The sequence below is a fragment of the Takifugu rubripes genome, chromosome 8 (genome assembly GCF_901000725.2).
Source record: "Takifugu rubripes chromosome 8, fTakRub1.2, whole genome shotgun sequence".
Classification (NCBI taxonomy): domain Eukaryota; kingdom Metazoa; phylum Chordata; class Actinopteri; order Tetraodontiformes; family Tetraodontidae; genus Takifugu; species Takifugu rubripes.
The window spans coordinates 9,568,003-9,590,106 of NC_042292.1; the positions used below are offsets into that span (position 1 = coordinate 9,568,003).

Genomic DNA, 22,104 nt, shown 5'->3' on the forward strand with positions numbered 1-22,104 from the left:
GTATCTTCGCCCGAGGCCAAACAAAAAAGCACCATTAATATTTTCATCTCCTGCACTTTAATCAAACTGGAATCCAGCCAGTCGTCTGCTGCCGGACACCCAACAAGTCGGCAGGCAGAGGTGAGAGTTGCTCGCCAACAGCATTTCGGGCAACGGGAGGTCGAGACGCAGGGTCCGTCCTGATTGACACCGAGCACTTATGTGCCCACTCACCACTCCAAAGGCCAAACGTGTGTCTGAGTTTCACAACTTTCCCGGCTTCACCTTCCTGACCTCCTCTTTAGAGAATCAGCTGACACTCGTTGACCCCCGTGCACGTTCTCCTGGCATCCCGCGTCTTCTGAAAGTAGAAGCGTTCTCACCGCATCAATGAAAGAAACGTCAGAAAGAAACAACGAATGCCCTTTGACCTTCCTCACTGGGGCATCGTCTGTCGCCACCGTTGGATGGAATTCCCAAGTGTTAGGTAATCAGGAAAAGGTTGAATGTAGCTGTAACTTAAATCTGATAGAGTCAGATTCGGTATTTTATACTGCCCTAGCTGGTCATAATAAAATCATGCTAAAGTTAGCATGCTAACAGCTAACTTCTTCCACTTTTCCTCCTGTCTTTGTGGGAACAGTTGGAAGTTTAGCCGAATGTGCTAATCTTAGTGGCTGCTGGACATCACACCAGATCCCTGATGTGGTGAAAAAAACACACGTGAAATGAAATTTATTTATCCAAAAGTGAAACATATGTATCTGCCCACCTCTAGCGCCGTTGTTGTCATGCCTGCGCTAACTGGAACCGACAGTTCCGATGCGGTTTCTGCCTGAACGCTCACGCTGACAGAACCTCCCGTATAAAGCCCATTTATCATAAAGACTCCGCGTGAGTCTTGCCCCTCCGGCCGCCGCGCTCCGCTCTTTCGGATTTGAAATGTAGCGTCTGTTTATTTTGTTGCACTCGATTTATATTAATTCTGTAAATGAAGGATTTGGTTTGAGTGGAGGCATCAATACGGCTTCAATCAGGGAGTGCCCGGCGAGGTCTGCATCAAATCGTGCTAATGTGCCTTCGGGAACGTCAGTCTTATTGAGTGAGGGGTCGTAATTAAAGGCAGGTTTGCGTCGATGAATCTGGGTTATTTAGCCGTGCGGCTAATTTTTCGGACGATGTTTTACATAATCCTTTAAAATGCAGGAGAAATGACGGGCTCCAAAATAAATGAATGGAAAAGCTAATGGACATGTTGATGGCATTTCAGTAAATCTAATAAGAATTGATCCCCTCCCCCACCCCCCCCCGTGCTTTACATGTGTAATGAACCTGCTTGAGCATTGATCAAAAACAAAAATTGGGCGAGTAAATCTGCTTAAAGAGCCCCGTCTGCCTGGCTTTTGTCCTGGCAGCGGCCTGGACGGCACTTACAGAGGTGCTATATGTCTCTTAAATGACTGCGGCGCCCCGATTTTCCCTCCGGTTTGCGGGCATTAGCCGAAAGTTTTTCCCGCAAATATTTAATCCTCGTTATGACTGACAATGTTGTCAGACCTCCAGATGGGTTTTATGCTGTTATTACAAGCGCTCCTCCGTCCATGGCACTCTGGATTATTCAAGATTATGTTGTAATCCCTTTAATCCTCATTGCATTAAGATTTCAGTCAAAATACAGCAACAGTAAAGCAGCCCTCAGAAGCAGCGAGGTCTTAAGCAGGCGTCACCGTTTGGACCTTCATTTCTTCCCTTTCACTCTTTATTTATTACCCCGTCTCTCGCTCTTGCGGTCAATAAAACCAACGCTTCGCTTTTTTTCTCTGAAGCGTCGATGAGTTCTGATTTAGTCCGAGCGGCGAAACCTTTTCTGGGGCAGAGCGAACCGGTTCCTTCAGCTCCGACCGGCGCTCTGATGCTGCAAATTCACATTAAAAGCTTTAATATTCACCCCAAAGTGATTGAAAACTAGCTAAAGTGTGTGGCGGCGTGTGACAAATATGTTCATTGGGTCATATTTGATCTTATTTTTTTAGATTTTAGTTTCCTGCACTAAAACCTGCAAATTCATTTCTCATTTATTAGCTGAGATGTTTTTCCCAACATCATTTTTTGCATCCGCACTGGGAAAAGAGCAGCGGCGCTTGCTCCTTTCTGTCTGCTCTGACATGTTTTCCCGGGACAGAAGAGCTCGGAGGCCTGAGCCGAGGAGCCTGATCAGGTCTGAGGGAGCTTTTTCACGTCCTGATCACTGATCCTCACCAAGCAGCAGAAGAAAAACACTCGTGCCTCCTGGAGATGTTCCGGCTTTTTGCTTGATCTGGAAGAAACTTGACGATTTTATTGCTTTGTGTCTTTTGGAGGGGGTGGAGAGGGGGTGGGCGGGGGGGGTCGGACGCTCCGAGGTGAAGGGAGAGGCGGGTGGTTTGTCGGTGCTGCGGCTCTGAACTTCAAACTCTGTCAGATCTCCGACTCGCCTCAGAGTCAAACTTCAGACCCGATGATGTTCCTGATCCTCTTCTTGTTCTTCTGTCTCCATGTGTGTTCACGTCGTGGGGGAGAAAGGGAGGGGGGGCAGAGATTTTCATTTATTTCCTGTCAAATATAATTTGGAGGAAAGGCGGGAACATCTGGACCAGAACCCCCATCAGGAAAGTGGTCAGAAATATGGGAATTCCATTTCCATGATCTAACATTAAAGGGTTTTTTCCCATAGAAACACTTTGAAATGCTTTTTTCCCCCAGTTTTATGGGAAAAGACACGGACACAAAAGCGTTAAGTCAAGTTTATCGAGATCCAAGCGTCATACACTTACAAAATAACGTGAAAATCTATATAATCCGTGCATGTGTGTATACGCAGGTCGCCGGGCTCACGACCACCGACGAGGACCCGACAGGATGCCCCAAAGTTTTCCCGTTGTGGAGCCGCACCATGGTGAGTGGAAGTAGGTTAGCCTTTGCTTTTAGGACATGGATCTGACCCCTGACCCTGGCTCGGGTCCTGCACCCACACCCCCCCAGCACCAGCAGCCTCCCCCCTCCACAGAGGAGCCCTCCAGGACCAGGCTGCTGGTGTCAGAGTGCACCGTCTGCCCGGAGATGCTTTCACATCGTGGCAACACTCAAACCCTCCTCGCCATCCCGACGCCGACCCCGCAGACGTGTTCTGGTCCCTGGAGCCGCGTCTGCGTAACGGGCGATCATCGTCACCGGGCTGAGGGGATCCGACCTCGGCTGAGTCAAAGCCTTCGGACGACCCCGCGTCACGTTGACAAAAACGGCAACGGCGGTCGGAGTTCTGTGGGCTCAAAGTGACACCGAGACCGAGACTGTTTGTGTCCCCCGTGTGTCCAGCGGTCAACGCCGTTGCCTTCAGTGAACTTCGGACGCGTCGCGAGTTGGAGTCGGGCCTCCTCCAGGAAGGCCACGTGCGACCGTGTTAGCCGTAACCACGGAAACGCAACATCCGACGGCGGTTTCCGACGGACGTCCTGGGCTGAAATCTTTCGATCCTGGGACAGAAAGCATTTTTTGGAGCTCTGCTGGATCCCGTCCTGGACGTTGGAGATCTCCAGGAGGAGATGTTTTTGCGCCACGGCGGTGGGATCTGGGCGGTTGTCACGGCTGTCAGCTGCGCGTGGCGAGGTGGCGAGGGCGCACGCCGCCGTTAATCTCCTGGAGCGGCGGCGCAGCCTCCATATGCAACTTTAATTTGTGCACTTCAGACGGGCGCGGGGATAAAGATAACGTCTGAAGATCTCTTTTCATGTCAGCTGTGCCGGAGCAGATCCGACGCATCTGGAAAACGGAGGCAATTTTCCCGCCATTGTCTCACGTTAACGAGATAAACACTTCCCGTCAATCCAAATACAAATTTAATGGGGACAAACTGGGCTGAGCCGCCAGCCGCTGTGGATGCCTTCAGGATCCGGAGCGTTCCAATGGCACCTCGGCGCTGGATCACATGACCGTTTTTATGGATGAACAGTTTATTCCTCTGGCTGGACTCGCACCAGCAGCCCTCTGTAAAATATACGAGCGTGGCGTCCGTCCAAGCGTCTGCGGCCTTCCTGTTTATTTGTACGGCGCTGCAGGTTGGTGCGGAGGTGCTTCCAGTGGATCCAGCTGAGCCGTGTAAACACTGGACCTCGGGGAAAGTGGCCATTCTGCCATTTTCCTGTCCATTGTTTTGAAGACACAGTCGAGCTCTTGGCGGCCTCTCACGGCTCTCCTGAGCACTCTGTATACTCCGATTGACAAAATATTTCTGTGTTATGGCGTGTGTGTATACAGGGACGCTTATAAACCACAGAAGAAGAGCGAGGCGCTGGCCGGGATCGGGGCGTCCGTTCCATACAAGTGGACGGCTGAAGAATCGGAGACCACCAGTGATTTCCTCCGTTAGCGATGGAAGCTAATCAAAACAGTGGAGAGAGTGTTGCATGTTAGCACGTTGGATGGATGAGTTCTCCAGGCTGGGATCGTCTGCTGCTCCTGTCAGGACGGGAAATCGGAAAAACTGGAAAATCCCAGTTCAGGAGAGAGAAACTTCATGATCAAAGAAAACACTGAAGTTTCTGAAGGATTTTAATACTGATGGTTTACAACAAGCCCTCATCCACCCATCCATCCATCCATCCATCATCCATCCAACCATCATCCATCCAACCATCATCCATCCAACCATCATCCATCCATCCATCATCCATCCAACCATCATCCATCCAACCATCATCCATCCAACCATCATCCATCCATCCATCATCCATCCATCCATCATCCGTCCATCCATCCATCCATCCACCATCATCCATCCATCCATCATCCATCCTTCCATCATCCATCCAACCATCATCCATCCAACCATCATCCATCCACCATCATCCATCCATCCATCATCCATCCATCCATCCACCATCATCCATCCACCATCATCCATCCATCCATCCATCATCCATCCATCCATCCTTCCATCATCCATCCAACCATCATCCATCCAACCATCATCCATCCACCATCATCCATCCACCATCATCCATCCATCCATCCATCCATCATCCATCCATCCATCCATCCTTCCATCCTTCCATCATCCATCCAACCATCATCCATCCACCCATCCATCCATCCATCCAATCATCATCCATCCATCCATCCATCCATCCAACCACCCACCATCCATCATCCATCCATCCATCCATCATCCAGCCATCACCCATCATCCACCTATCCATCCATCCATCCAACCACCCACCATCCATCCATCCATCCATCCATCATCCATCCATCCAACCATCATCCATCCATCTATCCATCCATCTATCATCCATCCATCCATCCTTCTATCCATCACCCATCCAACCATCATCCATCCACCATCCATCAGCCATCCATCACACATCCAACCTTTCATCCATCCTCCATCATTCATCCAACCTTCCATCCATCATCTACCCAGTTATCCAGCCATCTATCCATCCAGCCATCTAGCCATCATCCATTCATCATCCATCGAACCTTTCATCCATCATTCATCCAACCTTTCATCCATCATCCATCCAGGTTATCCAGCCATCTTTCCACCAAACCTTCTATCCATCATTCATCCAGTAAACCAGCCATCTGTTTATCCAATGGATGGATGGATGAAAGGGCGGCTAGATTAATCTCCTGGCTCAGAGGTAAAGGTGGATCGTGGGAAGAGCTGATTCTGGGGTCAGTTGGTCCAGGTCAGCTTCAGCGGGACAGCAGGATTTATGGAGGTGGATCTTACAAAATACACCTCTTTTGCAATGTAAACAGGATTTGTGTCTAAACTGTGTACACAGACGGGAAAGTTCAGCTGGAGAGCGTCAGGTCTGAGCTCACTGATGTGGCGAACAGCATGGATGTGCACATCACTCACGCAGGCCCCAAAGTAAATACACCGCCGGCCATTTCTCCGAGGTAACAATTGAGGTTGTGTATGATATGATGGAAACGCACAAGTGCCCCCCTCCATCCCATTAAATGCTACTTTAAATATTTAGATTTCTTTTTGGTGTAAACGGAACAGAAAGTTTCATAGCTCAGGCATTGTTTGGAAGGCGCTGGCGTTATAAATGAGACCTCGGTGACAGGTGGCCACGCAAAAATGAAGAGCGTAAAACGAAGAGGTAAACAGAGGCCCGAACAATGCTGCGGACCGCCGGCGCCGCCGTTTCATTCCTTCTGTCGGATTGAAGGAGCGGCCCACACCGACGGACATACTTCGAATTCCTCGATATAACATATAGAAATATGACGTAGGTTCCTCCTCAAGGCCATGAGGGTTAGTATAGAAGAGTAGATGATTTGTGGGTACAACCAATTTCAAAATGTACCGGAGTATTAACATTAGCATAAATCCGATCAGAAACCCATTAAATCTGTATATTTAAAGTAAAGATCAACATCTTGACATGTTTCCGGGCTGCCTGGAAAACTCTGAAAACTTCTGAAAATCTCCAATCAATGAGAGGCTTCTTGATAATTACTTCATTAGCAGCACAGCGAGCACGTGGAGGGCGCTGACGACTCGTCAGAGAGTCGATTTAAAAGGAGAAGGCGTGATGTAAACATGGCGTGATTGGGTTAGGGAGAGATGAGCGAGCGTTCAAAGCCACTTCATTTGGTGAACGTGTCAGGGCTTTGAAAAGGAGGAGGACGGTGTCGGCTTAAATATGATGGGACGCGTCCAAGAGCCAAAGAGCCACCATTTACGGTCCACACACACACACACACACACACGCACACACACACACACGCACACACACACACACGCACACACACATACAACAGAATCTCATCAGTTTCTCTTGAATTCTGTTTAAAATTAGTTGAATAAGCTCGCAGAGGGTTTGATGTGACGGGATAATCGGCCTTCAAAATAAAAAAATAACCTCATCGAGGGGGGAGTCGGAACTTTTCTCCTGACTTGACGAGGTGTAACGTCAGTTATTGATTGATCGGCGCTTTGGCGTCTCAGTGTCAGGCATCATTGACATTCTCTCGTCTTACGATGGAGCGAACCTGGATCTTTTTACCCGCGAGGTGCCGGGAACTCCTCCTCCTCCTCCTCTTCATCTTCTCCTTTTCTGGGAAGAAGTCGTAACAGATCTACCGATGGGTCAGTCCTTCCTTTGGCCATCACCTTCCACTGTAAAGGCAATTGATCACCTTGCTGGCCCCTCCCCCACAATGTAGGGCGTGAATTTATGTTGCATTTTTTTAGAGGCCTAAAAACTGTGAAAGAAAATATTCAATAAAAAATATTTTCTAAATGTTTAACTATGCCATGGTTGTTATAAATGTTAAAATAACTAAATCAATTCGGGTTTTGTCCCGTGAAACTGTGCGTTTTAGGATCAGAGAGCCTACATTTCCCACAATGCAACTGTATGCTCTGAATTTTTTTAATCACTTTCAATACCTTGGAAAAACACCACCAATCTACATTTGAGTGAAGCTGAAATAATTGAAATGAAATTAAGAAAAAAAGAACATCAAAATCCATCCAAAAACTGGTGAATTGAAGTGGAAAAATCAGGAAAAAAGTTGAAAAGGTTTAACTATTGCAAGTTAATGTACTACATGTTAGACTATTGTTATTGTCCGTCCGTCCGTCCGTCCGTCCTCTATGTACCCCCCCCCCCTTCCAACACACACACATACACACTGACCTCCAGTTTATTACATCACGTATAGTCACACCTCCCCAGCTCACACTCTTCATGCACGCCTGCACACGCCGCATATGTATTTTCTCAAAAACAAACCCCCAAACACCCGGAGCGAGCGTGTTGTTAGGTGACAATGCCCCCCCCCCATGTCCCCATACCAAAATAAAAACACTGGGAGAGGTGATAGCACGTACCCCCCCAGTCCGTCGCTCTCAGCTGGGGTTATTGATGGTGACGTGCGCTCCCAGTGCACCTTCCCAGTCGCCTGTCAGCCAGATGCGTGCTGGCAGCCCCCCCACCCCCCCGTGTTTGACAGCTCCTGCGTGGCGGCGAGGTTACAGGAGAGACAACGGCATTGTGAGGGTAGATGGAGAAAAACAGCTGGGGGGGGCATGATTCCAACCCCATGTCCATGCTCTTGCTTAACCCCGCCCCCTTCCACCTCCATCTTAGCATAAGTGTCGCTACAAGCTAACGCAGAGTGATGGAATGAAAGTGAGGAGTTTCTCCAGTTTCCATCATCTGTTGTGTTACTCAGCAACTTTTACTGCCACCAAAGTCATAAATTATAAAATACATTTTTAAGTTAAGAAAAAAAATCCTTTTATGAGGCGATAAGTGGGCTGACGATTCCAGCAAATAAACATATAAATGAATTTGACTGCTTTTTTAAAACGATAGACTTTGAACCAATTTATCTATTTCCACTCATTTCAGTAGAACCTGCAAAAAAAAGGTTAAAACCGTGTTTCATCTTAAACATAAAGCATGAAAGAAAAAATCCAAACAATATTTCACAAAAACAAACTACAAAACTTAAGTGCTTTTCTGAGTCCCGTCTTTGTTTTCAGTGTTTTCGGTGTGTTTGTGCTGCTCGTGGGTTCATTTCCAATCAATGTTTACATTTGGAGCACATGAATGAAGTTTGTATATAGTGATAAATATATCTGAGCTCCTGTTGGAGTTAAACAGGTGGAACACAATCAGGACTGGATCTTCAACACAGCAGTCCTGAGTGGCGCCGATGTCACGGCGACCCGATGGAGAAAGATTGAGGTCAGAACTCCAGGACGATCCTCTCACAATGGGATGGTTGCTACGGTGATGGTGTACTAACAAAGTCAACAGAGAAAAGCTGGTCCAGTTCTGGCAGCAGAAGCCCGTCCTGCAACTTTACTCTTCTTCACTGTCTTCAAACGGATCCTCAGTAATAATCAACCCCCCCAGCTCAGTCCTCCTCCCCCCACTCCCCCATTTCTTCATCCATTCATCTCAGAAAAGGAAATTACTGATCCAACAGGCTTTGATAAAAATCTGGCCCGTCTGGATCGGCTGCTGTGGGATAATGCCACCTGATAAGGCTTCTGGTTTCCGGCCCTGTTCCATCCGTCATCCGCAGGTCCGCAGCCGCCATCAGCCGCTCCGATAGATGATACGCCGGCCGCGTGGCCTCCGTTGCCGGGGTCACGAGCGGGTTTACTCTGCTGTTCCTGAAACAGGAGCGTAACTTGGCCTAATAACAACAGTTTAATGCCGTCAGCTATGCAACGCTAATGCTACATTTAAACATTAAACAACTCGGGCTGTTTAAATTTAGCATTTGTGCTAGCAGCAGCACCCAGAAATGCTAAACGACTGCAGAGTTCTGAGCTCCGCTGATCCCTCAGAAGTAGCACACAGATGCAGAACCCAGAAATGAATACTAATCACTTATTACGATGCAGATTTGCTTAACAAGTCGCTCTAAGCGCCCAAGGGAGAACAGGATGTGTCGTCTTGTACCGAAGGTGCTGCCTGACCTCACGTCGACCCGCCATTAAACAGGGACAAATGTTGCTGCAGTTAAACGAGCCGCGAGCAGCCGAGCTCATAAAAAGGTGTAAATATTAGAGTGCGATTGCAGGACGACAGAGGAAAGACAAAGAAATGAGAGCACAGCAAATGTAGCTTCACTGTCTCGAATTAAATACGCTATTTAACTGACACCGCTAACTCCTGTGGAATGTGGAGACCTCGGAAAACATCAGACTTCCACATTTTTCCTGCGAGAAGAAAATGTACCAATGAAGAACTCGAAGAAAACCTACGATCATCTAGAAAAGCAAAGAACTGCAGCACATTTACATTTTAACAGTACGACTTTCCCATTTGGATCAATCCAGGACCAGATTCCTGCGCATCCTTGTTGTTTCCGGCCTAATTTCCAAGGGTCCGCCCCATCGCCCTTCCGGACCCCTCTGCGATTGACCTAATTTCGCCGTCGCGATTCAAAGGGCTGGTAATTTCGGACTTGTTTACGTCTCTCAGCCATGCGGAGTTCAAACTCTCGTTTTTAATTCCAAATTAAGCCAGGAAGGGCGGGGAAAATAAAACGCTCACTTTGCCGCATTTTGACAAACCTGACCTCCCCTCGCCGGGGTGGAGGGATTATTGGAACAAAAGTTGGCCCGCTCGCCGCACCACGGCTTAAGGGCGACAGATTAGAATATCTTTCACCCTCGGGAGGAGATAAGAGACGCGACCATCAGGAAAACGGTGTTAGACATAATGAACTCCGCCACCAAAGAGCACGTATGAAGTCCGTAAATCTTCCAAACACTAATGCAGATTTGTGGATTTTAGCCGCCATCTCCGGCTATCAAACGTTTGCTTCCCGCTCTTTGTCTTCTCCTGGAGGAGCGGAGGCCCGGCGCTGTTGTGTTGCCGCGTTTCTCTTCTTATCCCCTGATAATTACAAATATGTCAGCTGTGTCACCGCGCGGCGTCTCCTGAAGGCGGCTGAGGCCACGCAGCGTTACGTCGTCACCCTCCCCCGCTCTCAATTAGCTCCCAGAGCTGCAGGTTAATGGAACTTTTGATTGGGGGAAACTGGGGTTTCCTGAAGGATGCGCTGTGCCGGGGCGACCCCAACCTTATCTGCCACCAGCGCAGAAAGCTGCCCTGCTGCTGTTCCACCAACAGATACCAGAGTTCTGTTGCTTTTTACTGTGGAAGGCTGGAAGTGCAGTGTGAAAAGTAAGATAAAAGTCAATATTGTTCAATGAAATTAATCAAAATTCAAATCTGCTGGTTGATACATGTGTAACATTCATCTGACCCCTCAGGCCTGTTTGTTTATCATAGATCACACAACAGGATCCTCAGCTGCACCCTGGGGTTTGTCCATTTTTGAGCTAGCAGTTCGTTTCTTGACCGATAGCTAAGCTGAACTAGCTAACCCGCTCTCATTTTTAGGCTGCGTCCCTGCAACAGAGATCCATGTTTTCTCTGATTGCGAGAGGGCTAGCGTGAAAGCTACGACCCGACTTACATCGTAGCTTGTTGATCATATACACTTCTAGCTAACTGTAGCAAAGCATTGCCAGAGAACAACGCCAGGAAGTTTTTTATGTTTTACTCTGGCATGATTAAATTATCTAAAAGTTAAAGGAAATACCGGGCTTGATAACAGGAAACTCATCTCTGTTGGTGACATCGGGAGAACATTGGCCCATGAAGTTTGAAAGTTGATCCGTGGTCTAAAGTCGGCTTGGCGAGCATCAAAGCGCCGGCCCGAGCCTCCTCCTGGGTGGCTGAGTAGGCAGGTCAGCAAGCTTACAGGACAGACAGACAGACGGCCTCCGGCCAAACGCACACTGCTATCGGAAGAAACGCCAAGCCGCCGGGCATCTTCCTCCTCCTCGTCTCCCTCAAATGCATCAGCGAGTTTCGCTTCAGCTTGTTTGCCGCCACATTGGGGCCAAGGTGACAAGTGTGGAACACGAGAAACATTCCTGCAATTTCCAGAAAAGTGCTTAAGGTGGAATTGCTCTCAGAAGAGGGGAGAGCTGCCACCCCTCACTTTACCTAACTCGCCAAAGAGGAGGGGTTTTATCTCACACACACACACACACACACACACACACACACACACACACACACACACACACCTCCTGAGGAATGGCTGGCGAGCAGAGAAGAAATGCGGCCTGACAATCTCTCCTTCCCTGCGGCAGCTGGATGCCAGGAATGAGCGTTGTTTCTTCGGAGAGATCTTTTAGCGAAGATGCCAGGGATTAAGAAAGAAAAGACTGCAGGACAGCGTTGTGTCACCGAGCATTAAACAGCTCTAAACTCCGCCGTTATGAGATACTTGCTGCAAAATAGGTCAGAGCGGCGGAACAGGAACACACAGCTTTTCACTTCTTCTTTTGCTCTTCTTGTTGTTATTTTGGCTTCCAGCTTCACGCCCCCTGGTTTATTGTTGTGGTGGTCTCTGTTCTCAGACACACACACACACACACACACACACACACAGACCACACATTACTGGGGAAGATAGACGACACTGTTTTATTAGTTTATTGTGTTTGAAGCTAATTTGAGGAATGAAACTAAAAAAAAAAAAGAGAGAGCGTGTCTTCAGTAAAAAACAAATCTTTTTTTTTGTTTAGATTCTGAGCATAAAAAGAGCCAAAATAATTAATTCCAGTGTTAGATAGAGATAATTACAGATCTAGAGTGGACAACCCTAGAGTTATTCAACATGAATATCAAATATGTATCATCTAAAATTAGTTTTCCAAAATGTTTGGGATACTAAGTTTTTTTCCATTTTTATTTCAACCCAGAAATGCAATAATAACACATCAATTGACCGTTTGCATTTTAATCAGAAATGTTTTCCCTTCCCTTTTATTTTTTATTCACAAATCTTACCAGCACAATTTCCCCCACAGACGTACAGTGTTTAATTAGCAGTAAATGCTAACTGATGTTAGCCATGATGCAGTATTAGCCAAATTGGTAAAGCTGAACCAGACAGGTGACCCGGCACCAGACCTGGATCTCAGTTTACTTCTGCTTTGTAAGTTTTCAACAGAAATGTTGTTTTCTTTGTCTTGAAGGACAAAAGCTACCTAAACAGATCTTCCTCTCTCACAGAAAACTCATGATTAGGAGTCGGGAGTGAGGTTTTAGTAAATTTGTGTCATTTTCTCAACATTTTGCTGCTGCGCATTAGCTAGAATTTGCTTCTGTTTTCAAAAGTAGCTTCGCCTCAACGTCACTGGTTTGATTTTTATTTCACAAGAACAAGATCTGGGCCTTCGCGGACGCCGCCGTGGCTTTTTCAACACGTCTCTGGTCGTGCGTTTTGAAAGCGAGCGGCCAAAAGTTTTCCCCGTCGCCTTCGTCGCCTCAACTTCCTGAATAATTCAGCAGCCGCCTGGTCGAAAGCAAACAAACGGAATAAAACATCGGAAGTTATGAGGCATAAATATGAACAAACAGCATCTCAAAGTATTCCGGACGGCGAGCGGCGGCGATTTGGAGCAACGCACGAGGACAATGCGTTTGACTGGACGTGACCCCCCCCCCTCCTCCATGATATGTGGCCTGTCATAGAAGAAGCCAAATTACATTCAGGACTACAAAGCTTCCATCTGAGGAATTCTGTCTGTGCGACACAAAACAATAACTGGGATTCATTCAGCAGCTGCAAATTGCAGTAAAATTCTCCATTCTCTGTCTGTGAATTATTAATGAGAGCCGAGCAAAAAAGACAAAATAAAGACGAGGGGAGGAAAATATCTGCAGCATCGCGGAGCCATAATTATTGCAGAGAATGAGAAATGGAACAAAGTTGTTGGAGCCAGAAAAGACAAAAAGCGAGAGGAAGAGCTGAAAATGTGAAGCTCGGAGGTGAAAACAAGTTTCATTCCAAACACAATTAAAGGCAGCAGAACGAGGAAGGTCGGGATGGAGGAACCCACATCAGGAACAAGAGGAGGAGGAGCAGGACGGTTCTGAGGAGGATGGAAAACCTGAGAGAAGACACGAAAGGCTGCAGCGGAAAACCACCGAAAGCGTCTCAAATCACGATGAATGAAGAAATCATGAAGAATCCTGATTGATCTCCAATACACAATAAACAAACCAAGCACAATGTTGCACAAATGATGAAGCAAGACTTGTGTTCGGATACAGTTTACATGGCAAAAACAACTCGCTTCTTGTTTAGTTTGAGGAGCCAGAAGAAACGCATGTGATCAATAAATAAAAACAATATTAATGTTCCGTTGGAGGAACAGATGGAACAAATATACAGCAGCAGCTGTTAGCATCAGGGTTTTATTATTATCATTATTATTATTATTCTTATTATTATTATTATCAATGTTGTTGTTGTTGTTATACAACTTTTTTAAGGGAGCAAGAGTCCTGGTCATGTGACCTGAACGTTATTGTTCTATAACACCGACGACAGACTTGTCTGATCAAAGTCAGTGTTTAAAAATGTCAACTAAATATTTCCACGTTGCAAACACACACGGTGGTTTGTTCTCCTCCCTCCAACTCCGTTGTGAAACAGTTCCCCGTGCACGCCGCTGTAGTGCACGCGCCAGACCAGACGTAGGTGCACTTTTGCCCTGGATGCTCTGATGAAGTGCGTCGAAATTTGCAGGACTACGATGAATCTTGACAAACTTGAACTGCAAAACTAAAACAGTTGCAAAGAATGTGGGAGTTGGGAGATGTGTCAGACTTCGACTGGTTCCAGGATCTACGTAGGATCTCCGATCTACGTTCTAGGCCTACGTAGGAGCCGCAACTCTTCGCTGTTTCCTGCAGCTGTCGTGCGAATGCCTGAAAACGCTGGAAAACACTGTTTGGTGGAGATGCGCTCGGAACTCTCCCCTCGGGAGTTTCTCAGCCAGACGGACAAGCAAAAAGAAAACTTTTGCCTTTTCGAAAACGTTGTTTTGTAATCGGGGCCCCTGCCTCTGTCACTCTCAACCTCTCTCCTTGCCCCCCCCCCCTCTCTCTCTCTCTGTCCCCCCCCCCCCCCCCCTCTCTCTCTCTGTCTCGCTTGGACCGGGGGCCTGGCGTGGGTCCCGCACTCACAGGAGGCAGCGGCGTCCCTCAGGGATCCATAACCAACCAAGAGAGAGAGCAGCTCGCTCACCCAGCTGGGCCTCAGTGTGTGTGTGTGTGTGTGTGTGTGTGTGCGTGTGTGTGTGTGTGTGTGTGTGTGTGTGTGTCTCAGAAACTGGGTCTTCCACCTGACCCTGGCAGAAAATATGTTAACAGTCACAAGTTTTTTTGCTTAAAATAAATTGTACATTGAAATGCATCATTTCATCTATAAACCAATGAAACGATCAGTTTATGTTCATCAACCAGAAACAATAAAGCTGGTCCGATGTGAAAAGTCCTGTTTGAAAGTGGATCAGCCATTTTAAATGTTAGATTTGTTTTGATGAATGACTCTCGAAGAGTTTCAGCAACCGCAACCAGCCAGGGGTAGAGGACGCGATAACGCTGCGCGCGCGTGCGTGTGCGTGTGTTAGTCAGGGCGAGATTCTTTCCTGGTGCTGCCCTGCCCTCTAGTGGCTGCCACCAGGAGCTGTCCCAGCTTCCATCAGGAACTCTGGAGTGTTTTTATATCAAAGCTCTTTTAATTTAAATGTCGGTGTGTTTGAAAACTGTTGGTTTAAACTTCAAAAGAAGAATAAATTGTATAAATACGAGCAATGTTTGTAGACATTTAACGTGAATTGACGGTAAACACTGATCAGTAAAGTGTAGAAAATATGCGATTCTATATCATTTATAATTAAAATGAATTTAAAATCAGAACGGATTCGTCAGAGTCAAATGGTCACCAATGGTCACATATCAGTGTTGATATGTGTAAACAACAATAACAGTTGTTTTTTATCGTTTCATTTCAAAATGTTTTAAAATGGCCTCCGTCTCAAAACTGACCTGTCAGGCCATTTTTGAATGGTTGTTTCATCATTGAAACACTGGTTTCACTGTTCAAAATACGACTCCTCAGCCTGAATTTGCCTTAGAACTATTGAGATAAGATCTCAACTAGAGCCCAGAAACTTCAAAGAATTAAAACGTGTCCTTTGGTGAGTTTCATTGATGTTACTGATATGATCGTTTGTGCTGCCTTCACCCAGTTTTGCAGCACTTGATGCAAGTTTTTGACGTCTTCTGTTCACTCGTCAACCTGAACCTTTTTCCAGAGCTCCTCCTCTTCCTCCTCCTCCTCGTCATCATCATCATCATCGTCTGAGAGTTCAAGGTCACCGTGAGGTTATTTCCAGCTCGTCTTGGCTTTGATCTGTGTCTCAAAATGACAAGGTAACGCAACTCGGGGGGTCAGCTGTGTTACAGGAACGCTTCCACGGATCGAGGAAGAGGAAATCAATCCTGGCTGACAGTGTCTTCGGGATACTCCGACCTGACTGGACTATGACAACTAAACACACACGCGCGCAGCTGCCAAATATAGCGCACCGACGCTGCAGCTGTCGCTCGGCCCGACAGAGACGACCTCTGTCAACTCCGCTTCATCTGTCGTCTCGTCAAGGTGCATCGGAGAGACAAGGTGTCGGCCAAAAAGTTCATCAGCGACTAACTGCTTCTGAAAAGTCCCTTTCAGGAAGTTCCCTGTAAGGCTTGCCCGCCATTTAGGAACGACACAGCCAGGAGGTTGTTGTGTTTTGGAGTCCGTCTCCACAGGAACACGTTGTGGGGCTGCTGAGAGTCGTGGGGACATCACCGGGACCAAACCTTGTTTTTCTTGAATGGACATCTTGCCGCATCAGTTGGGTATCGATAAGTGATCGATAAGATCGTTGCCTCTGAAGTTTCTGACGAATGTGCCATCTTTGTAATTAGCTCTGAAGCAACATATGAAACATTAAACTCGGCGAGCGGCAAGGACAATCAAAACATTTCATTTCCCCTCAATTATTCATCACTTTGAAGGTTCTGAAGGGTCGTTAATATGCTAATCAGCTTGTGATGCTAACAAGGTTGTAGTATCGGATTCTTAATCTTTTTTTGGCTAATATTGCATATTTTCTGACCCTCTGTGGTGGGTTCTTTTCATTGTTAACGTCTTCAAACAAACCTGATTTTCTGAGCAAACCAGCCTTCCTTCATCCACCGTATGAAAGCCAGAGCAGAAGAAAAGCTGCTTTTGATGGACCTCTTTGATGGCTTCAAGCATCTCCTCCAAAATCAAGCTGAAGTGCACCAAAGCAAATGTTTCCTCTTTTATTTTCTCGCTTTCTTTCTCTCTTTTTTTGTACCTGACTTCATTAACGTGTGCTTCCCCTCAGAGGCTGTCACAGCAGACCTGCCAAGAGAGCGGCCGCAAAAGTTCCCTGTCTGCAGCTTTTCACGCTTTAGTTCCCCTACAATTAATTAACAGGATGAAGTCCCACACACCACCTCGCCGCCGTGGCTACCTTTGCCAGCTGTCAAATTGGAGAGACATGGACTGGAAAAATAAGCCCGAGGTCGAGGCTATTTAAGGTAATTAGTTTTTGATGCATGCAGCTTTCAAATCGTACTGTTCCCCAAAACTCAGCACGTGTGTGTGTTTGTGTATGTGTTTGTGTGTACACGTGCTCACATTTAGTACATATTGAGGACCAATATGCTCATTCTACTAGCAAAGTGAGGACGCTTTAGGATATGAGGACATATTGACTGGTCCACACAACTTCAAAGGATTGTTTGAGGGTTAAGGCATGGGTTTATAGTTGAGAATAGAATTGAGTTTAAATTTATTTTAGGGTTAGAGTTAAGGGTTTAGTTGGGATGATTATGTTTAGGGCGAGGGGTTGGGAAATGTAGTATGTGTACAAAAGTCTCCACAAAGAGACAAGCAATTCAGAAATGAACATTTTCCTATTTTTTTTAAATTGGCTGTACTTATTGTTGTGGGCTCAGCATTATGGAAATGTGATCTGATCTTCACGATCACCGATCATGAGAACTTCAAACAGCAACAGTAACCTTTTACCTTCTCCATCTTGGTTGTTTTGAAACCATCAGGAGTTCCTTATTGGACAGTTTGGAGAACGTTGGTGCCTTTTTTTTTTCTTGAACCTTTGTTTGTTTTTGATCCAAACCGCCCGCTTTTCCTCTGCAGATGCATGGTCTCTTTGGGTTTTCAGGCTGAGAGGAGCAGCAGCGCCACAGCCATCATTAAAGACAGCAAATCAGCATATTTTTGTCAAATGTACCATCAGTTTCAGGCAAAGTGGCCTGAGGAAAGATGGGAGCTTCTCTGTTCAATTATTTACTCTCACATCACCCCAAAAAAAGATGACAAATGCTAATTCTGGTCCATTTCCCAGCTGGGCAGCAAGTGCTCATTAGCTTTAAAGAAGGTTAATCCATTTAGGTTTTGCATATTGATATGCCAATTATGTCTGATGGCAGAGCCGGCATCCGTCAAGGTAATAGTGCATAAACACATGCAGGAACATTGGGGAGAAGTCAGCGTTCTAATAAAGTAGGTGTTAATTGGTGAAGGGAGCCTGTCGGCTAACTCATGTGTGTAATGGACAACCTGGGGTGGGGGTGGGGAAGGGGGTCTTACCACCGTCTTCCTGCTGAACAAGGAAAAAAGCATCTTATGAATGTTTTCATTTATCTTTAATTCCAGTAGCTACGTGTTCATGTTTTCACAACCATTAAAGATCATCATGGACAGGCTGAGGCAGAGCAGAAAGGAGCGCATTAGCATCGACATTCACATAACCTTCAGTACGTTTTGCCCAAAGTTCTCAGAAAATAGCAAAACTTATTTTGTGGAATGTGACTCGTTGCTTTGGTAACCGTCCTGACCATCAGATCTTATCCAAAGCTTCAGTTCTGGTTCTGGTGCTCTTCCCTGCAGGCTGCCAGAGCAAAGTCCAGGGTTTTCACGAAGCGGTGGACGTCAGTGAAGGAGTTGTACAGCGGCACCGGAGCAACTCGCAGGACCTTTGGCTCCCGCATGTCACACTGACCCACACAACACACATTAGTCCAGGAGTGTCCCGATTAAAGGTCAACTGATGCTAATGAACTCACCACAACGCCCCTCTTCTCCAGCTCCTGGAACACCCTCTGGATGTTGATGGAGAAGCAGAGTGACAGCTGGCAGCCCCTCTGCTCGGGGTCCGATGGTGTGATGATGTGGACGTGAGGTTTGTTGGGTTGGGCGGCGTCCTCGCTGTAATAATGGCGGATCAAGTATTCCAGGTATCCCGTCAACAACATGGACTTCCTGCGAAGCTCCTTCATGTTGGTCATGTTGAACACCTGGAAAAGGACAAAGAGACACCACGACTTTGCCGGAAGTCCAGGTCTTTCTCCAACATTTATTTTTTTAATTCCAAATGTTATCTTTTTTAAATAATTTTTTAACTTAAATTTATGAAGTCTTAAGTCCAATTACATTTCCAACAGTGGAGAATTGATGATGAAATGGCGAGAGCTCTGAAGTACCTCCAAACTGGCCTGCAGGGGGCAGACTAGCAACACAGGCTGGTTGGACAGTCGGAAGCCGTTGACTCCAGACTGCAGCTCCAACACTGACAACACAACATTCCCACCAGCGTCAAAGACATATATCGCCAGGAGGCACCACAAGATGGACGCAGGCGGCTGCTAACTGTTACCGTTAGTCATGTTGAAGCGGGTCTTCAGGTCGTGACCCCACCATCCAGTCAGCCTGCGGGACATGGGACACGTTTTTCCTAAAGTCTTGGACACTTTGTGCTTCATTTTTAATTGACATGGTTCCAAAAACAAAAGTTTCACAAGAGTCTCACGTCGGCTCGATGCGGTCGTTGTGTTTCTCATGAATGAATGCGGCGGCGATCCCACCGGCGCCTGAGTTCAGATACTGTTGAGACACGACTGCATCAGTGAGATCTTTGGGTGGCGTGGCCGTAGCGGCGCCGTTCGCTGACCTTGTACGAGCACCAGCAGGCGAAGTCGACGCCCCAGTCGTGCAACTTCAGCTCAACGTTTCCAGCAGCGTGAGCACAATCAAACCCCACGAAACAACCCTGAGGAACGAGAAGATGGCAAGTGAGACGAGACGGATACAAAAACAAAGAGTCCTCGGTGGCGCTACCTTCCTCTGTCCGGCGGCGGTGATGGCAGCCATGTCGAACAGCTGCCCGGTGTAATACTGAACTCCGCTCAGCATGATGACGGCAATGGCGTCACCCTCCTTCTCGATGGTCCCCAGGATGTCCTCTGTCCTTAGAGTCTCCTCCCCCTGATCAAATTCATCAAAATGAGCCACCAAAATGCCACAAGAACATATGCCCGCGAGGAAGGACACGGCGTGTTAGCATCACCGGGCGTGGCCGCAGCACTAGCATACTCTTCTGGGGGTCGAATCCACGCAGGCGGATCTGCGACTCCACGGCGTACTGTGAACGTTAAACACAACATCTGAGTCCAAACGCAGCTGAGCCCCCCCCAACTATGCATCTCCATGAGGGACGCCTCTTTTTTCATTAGCGTTCTGGTTTCCTGGAAGTAACACGTGAAAACCACCGCGGCTCAGGATCGACAGAGACGTGGGTTTGGGGGCAACGGTTTAAACAGATTCCAGCAGGTTTGCTCACGTGGTCCGACGGGAACGCTTTGTCTTCCAGGAGAATCTTGTGTCGTGCCGCTGTTGGTTTGTAGAAGGAGAGCTGCGGAATGATGACAGGAAGTGACCTGACAATCACGTTCCTCGGCCGTTATTTTAGCCTCCGGGGAAGAGTCAAGGGTTTTACCATCAGAAGATGTAGGTTGACGGTCAGACCGTTCATCAGCGCCACCTCTGCAGCTTTCGCTCCTGTAACGGTAACAACATTCAACCTTTGTGACGCTTAGCAGAAAATATGAACATATCAGCACATTTTCACTTCAATTAATGTCAAGGTTCAGTTCTGACGTTTGTGCTCTAAAGATTGTGGCGCGAACGGCACAGCTGAAGGCAGTTTGCAGCTCAGAGGACCTTTGTCAAATCAGGTTTCTCACCGACAACTTTTGCCATCATCTCCTCCAGGTCGTTTTCTGCCCACGCCCATGGTCGGGAGCCCAGCACGTGTCCGTGCGCGCCCCTGTCAGATGCATTAGTCTCATATCAACCTTAGTGTGATAAATGTGAATTTTTGGGATGAACTTACATCTTGGCCCATTTGTCCAGCTCCTCCTGGAGGTACCCCCTCGCCCTCCTGGGCTGGAGCCCCAGAGAGTTCCCCACCAGGTAGATGCAGTCGTCCCTGCCGTCGACCAGCGACAGATCAGCTACGGAAACAGTGGCCAGTCAGATCTGCTCATGTCTTTTACACGTTCTGAGCATTGATTTCCTCACGTCTGACTCACACGGAGGTAAATCCTGGATTTTGGGCACCAGGAAGTTCTCCCTCAGGTGTCTCAGCTGGTCGTGTTTGTCCAGGAACGCCGCCACCTCAGCAGCGGTCGGACTGCAGCCCAGCTGGGCTGAAATTCTGTGCAGAGTTTCTGTCACTGGGAAACCTTCAAACTGGTCCATGGTTGCTGGACTGGAGGCCTGAAGAGGCATCAAACATAAAACAGCCTGGTCCCTTATCCCAGCCTGAACCTTGAGTGATCTTTGCGTTGGATTCAGCATCTTCAGAAACCACCGATGCGGCAATTTTTAAGGCAATGGCCACAAATTAAAATGGAGAACTTTAACGATAAAATATCCCTGTTGTCAGGCAGCGACCTTTGGCCTAGATGTTAAAAATTGAACCATTTGTTTTGTCAAAGACAAAATATTAATCGGTTCATCTCTGCTCTTTTTCTGGCCATCTAGTTTTATTTTATTCTATTGAGCTCCAGTTTTCTCTTTGTGAGTTTAGACATCTGACAAACGCTGAATGACATTTAAACTGGGTCATCGATTCAAATAATTTTGTGTTTCGAATCAAAATTGAGCGAAGAAAATTTGGAGAAAGCAATTAATTGAAAAATAGGTTTTTAACAAGCCCAAGTTTATACGTTAAATTCAGATGGTTTGAGTCTCAAATCAGAGTCGTGATCAATCCACGCTTAGGAGTTCCAAACGGTCTCGACCCTGGAACTTTCTCACTCGGTAAAGATGCAAAGAGCTGAGGAAACTCACAGTTCACGTCTCCTTCTGCAGACGGCTGGTAAACTGAGGGAAACCTTGGAGCCCGGACATGATCTTTGACCCCTCGCGGCTCTGCCCCCTGTTAATGATTGACTGATCTAGCAGTTGTTCAGACATATAGTGAAGAATCAGACTAACTCCTGACGGTCAAAGGAGGTTTTCATCATTTCATCAAGGCTTCCTTTTCCATCATGTTTTATTCCCTAGTGCCAAAATTAAAGAAAATTTCATGGTGGAATAAAAAGAGGCACAATCTCGCCAGGGAGAACAAGACAATTTGCGACAAATCGTAATTCAGCATCAATGATAAGTAGGATGAATTAAATTAACTGATAAGTTAAATTGATAGTTTTTGTGCCTCTGAATTGTCTTCACACCAGTTTTCGCTCATCATCTCCGCAAGTTCAAAATTCTTTTGAATATCGTGCAGCAGTTTCCAATTTTGCCACTAGAGAGCAGCATTATACTATTTCTATGTAA

At 46.9% G+C, this 22,104-nt stretch overlaps 1 protein-coding gene and 1 long non-coding RNA gene across 4 annotated transcripts; one reads left to right on the forward strand and one right to left on the reverse strand.

Annotated features, from left to right (window-relative positions):
* Nucleotides 1-2,837: 2,837 nt before the first annotated feature.
* Nucleotides 2,838-16,383, forward strand: LOC115250721 (uncharacterized). Its single transcript, XR_003889289.1, has 4 exons — nucleotides 2,838-2,914; nucleotides 5,542-5,741; nucleotides 5,808-5,925; nucleotides 15,698-16,383. It is a non-coding gene; the product is annotated as an uncharacterized lncRNA (long non-coding RNA).
* Nucleotides 16,384-18,111: 1,728 nt separating this feature from the next.
* kynu (kynureninase) lies at nucleotides 18,112-21,709 on the reverse strand. 3 transcript variants are annotated; one of them, XM_003966679.3, is made up of 14 exons: nucleotides 21,616-21,709; nucleotides 20,853-21,039; nucleotides 20,654-20,774; nucleotides 20,505-20,587; nucleotides 20,258-20,319; nucleotides 20,102-20,173; nucleotides 19,829-19,903; nucleotides 19,600-19,746; nucleotides 19,433-19,531; nucleotides 19,292-19,365; nucleotides 19,139-19,191; nucleotides 18,966-19,051; nucleotides 18,549-18,779; nucleotides 18,112-18,479 (listed from the first exon to the last, which is right to left on the reverse strand). In XM_003966679.3, exons 2-14 carry the CDS (start codon nucleotides 21,019-21,021, stop codon nucleotides 18,342-18,344), a joined length of 1,410 nt encoding a protein of 469 aa, XP_003966728.2. In that variant the 5' UTR covers nucleotides 21,022-21,039; nucleotides 21,616-21,709; the 3' UTR covers nucleotides 18,112-18,341. The 3 variants fall into 3 exon arrangements, with proteins under 3 accessions (XP_003966728.2, XP_029696665.1, XP_029696667.1); XM_029840805.1 differs by lacking the exon at nucleotides 21,616-21,709 and having other exon boundaries at nucleotides 20,853-21,055; XM_029840807.1 differs by lacking the exons at nucleotides 18,112-18,479; nucleotides 21,616-21,709 and having other exon boundaries at nucleotides 18,621-18,779; nucleotides 18,916-19,051; nucleotides 20,853-21,056.
* Between the last annotated feature and the right edge of the window lie 395 nt (nucleotides 21,710-22,104).

Bases quoted from the DNA above. Each gene is read 5' to 3' on its own strand.
- kynu (XM_029840805.1), bottom strand. From the start codon at position 21,051: ATGCCTCTTCAGGCCTCCAGTCCAGCAACCATGGACCAGTTTGAAGGT. The intron at 20,174-20,257 runs GTAAAACCCTTG...ATCATTCCGCAG, and splicing joins TCAACCTACATCTTCTGATG to CTCTCCTTCTACAAACCAAC. The intron at 19,192-19,291 runs GTGAGACTCTTG...CATGTCCCGCAG, and splicing joins AACGACCGCATCGAGCCGAC to GCTGACTGGATGGTGGGGTC.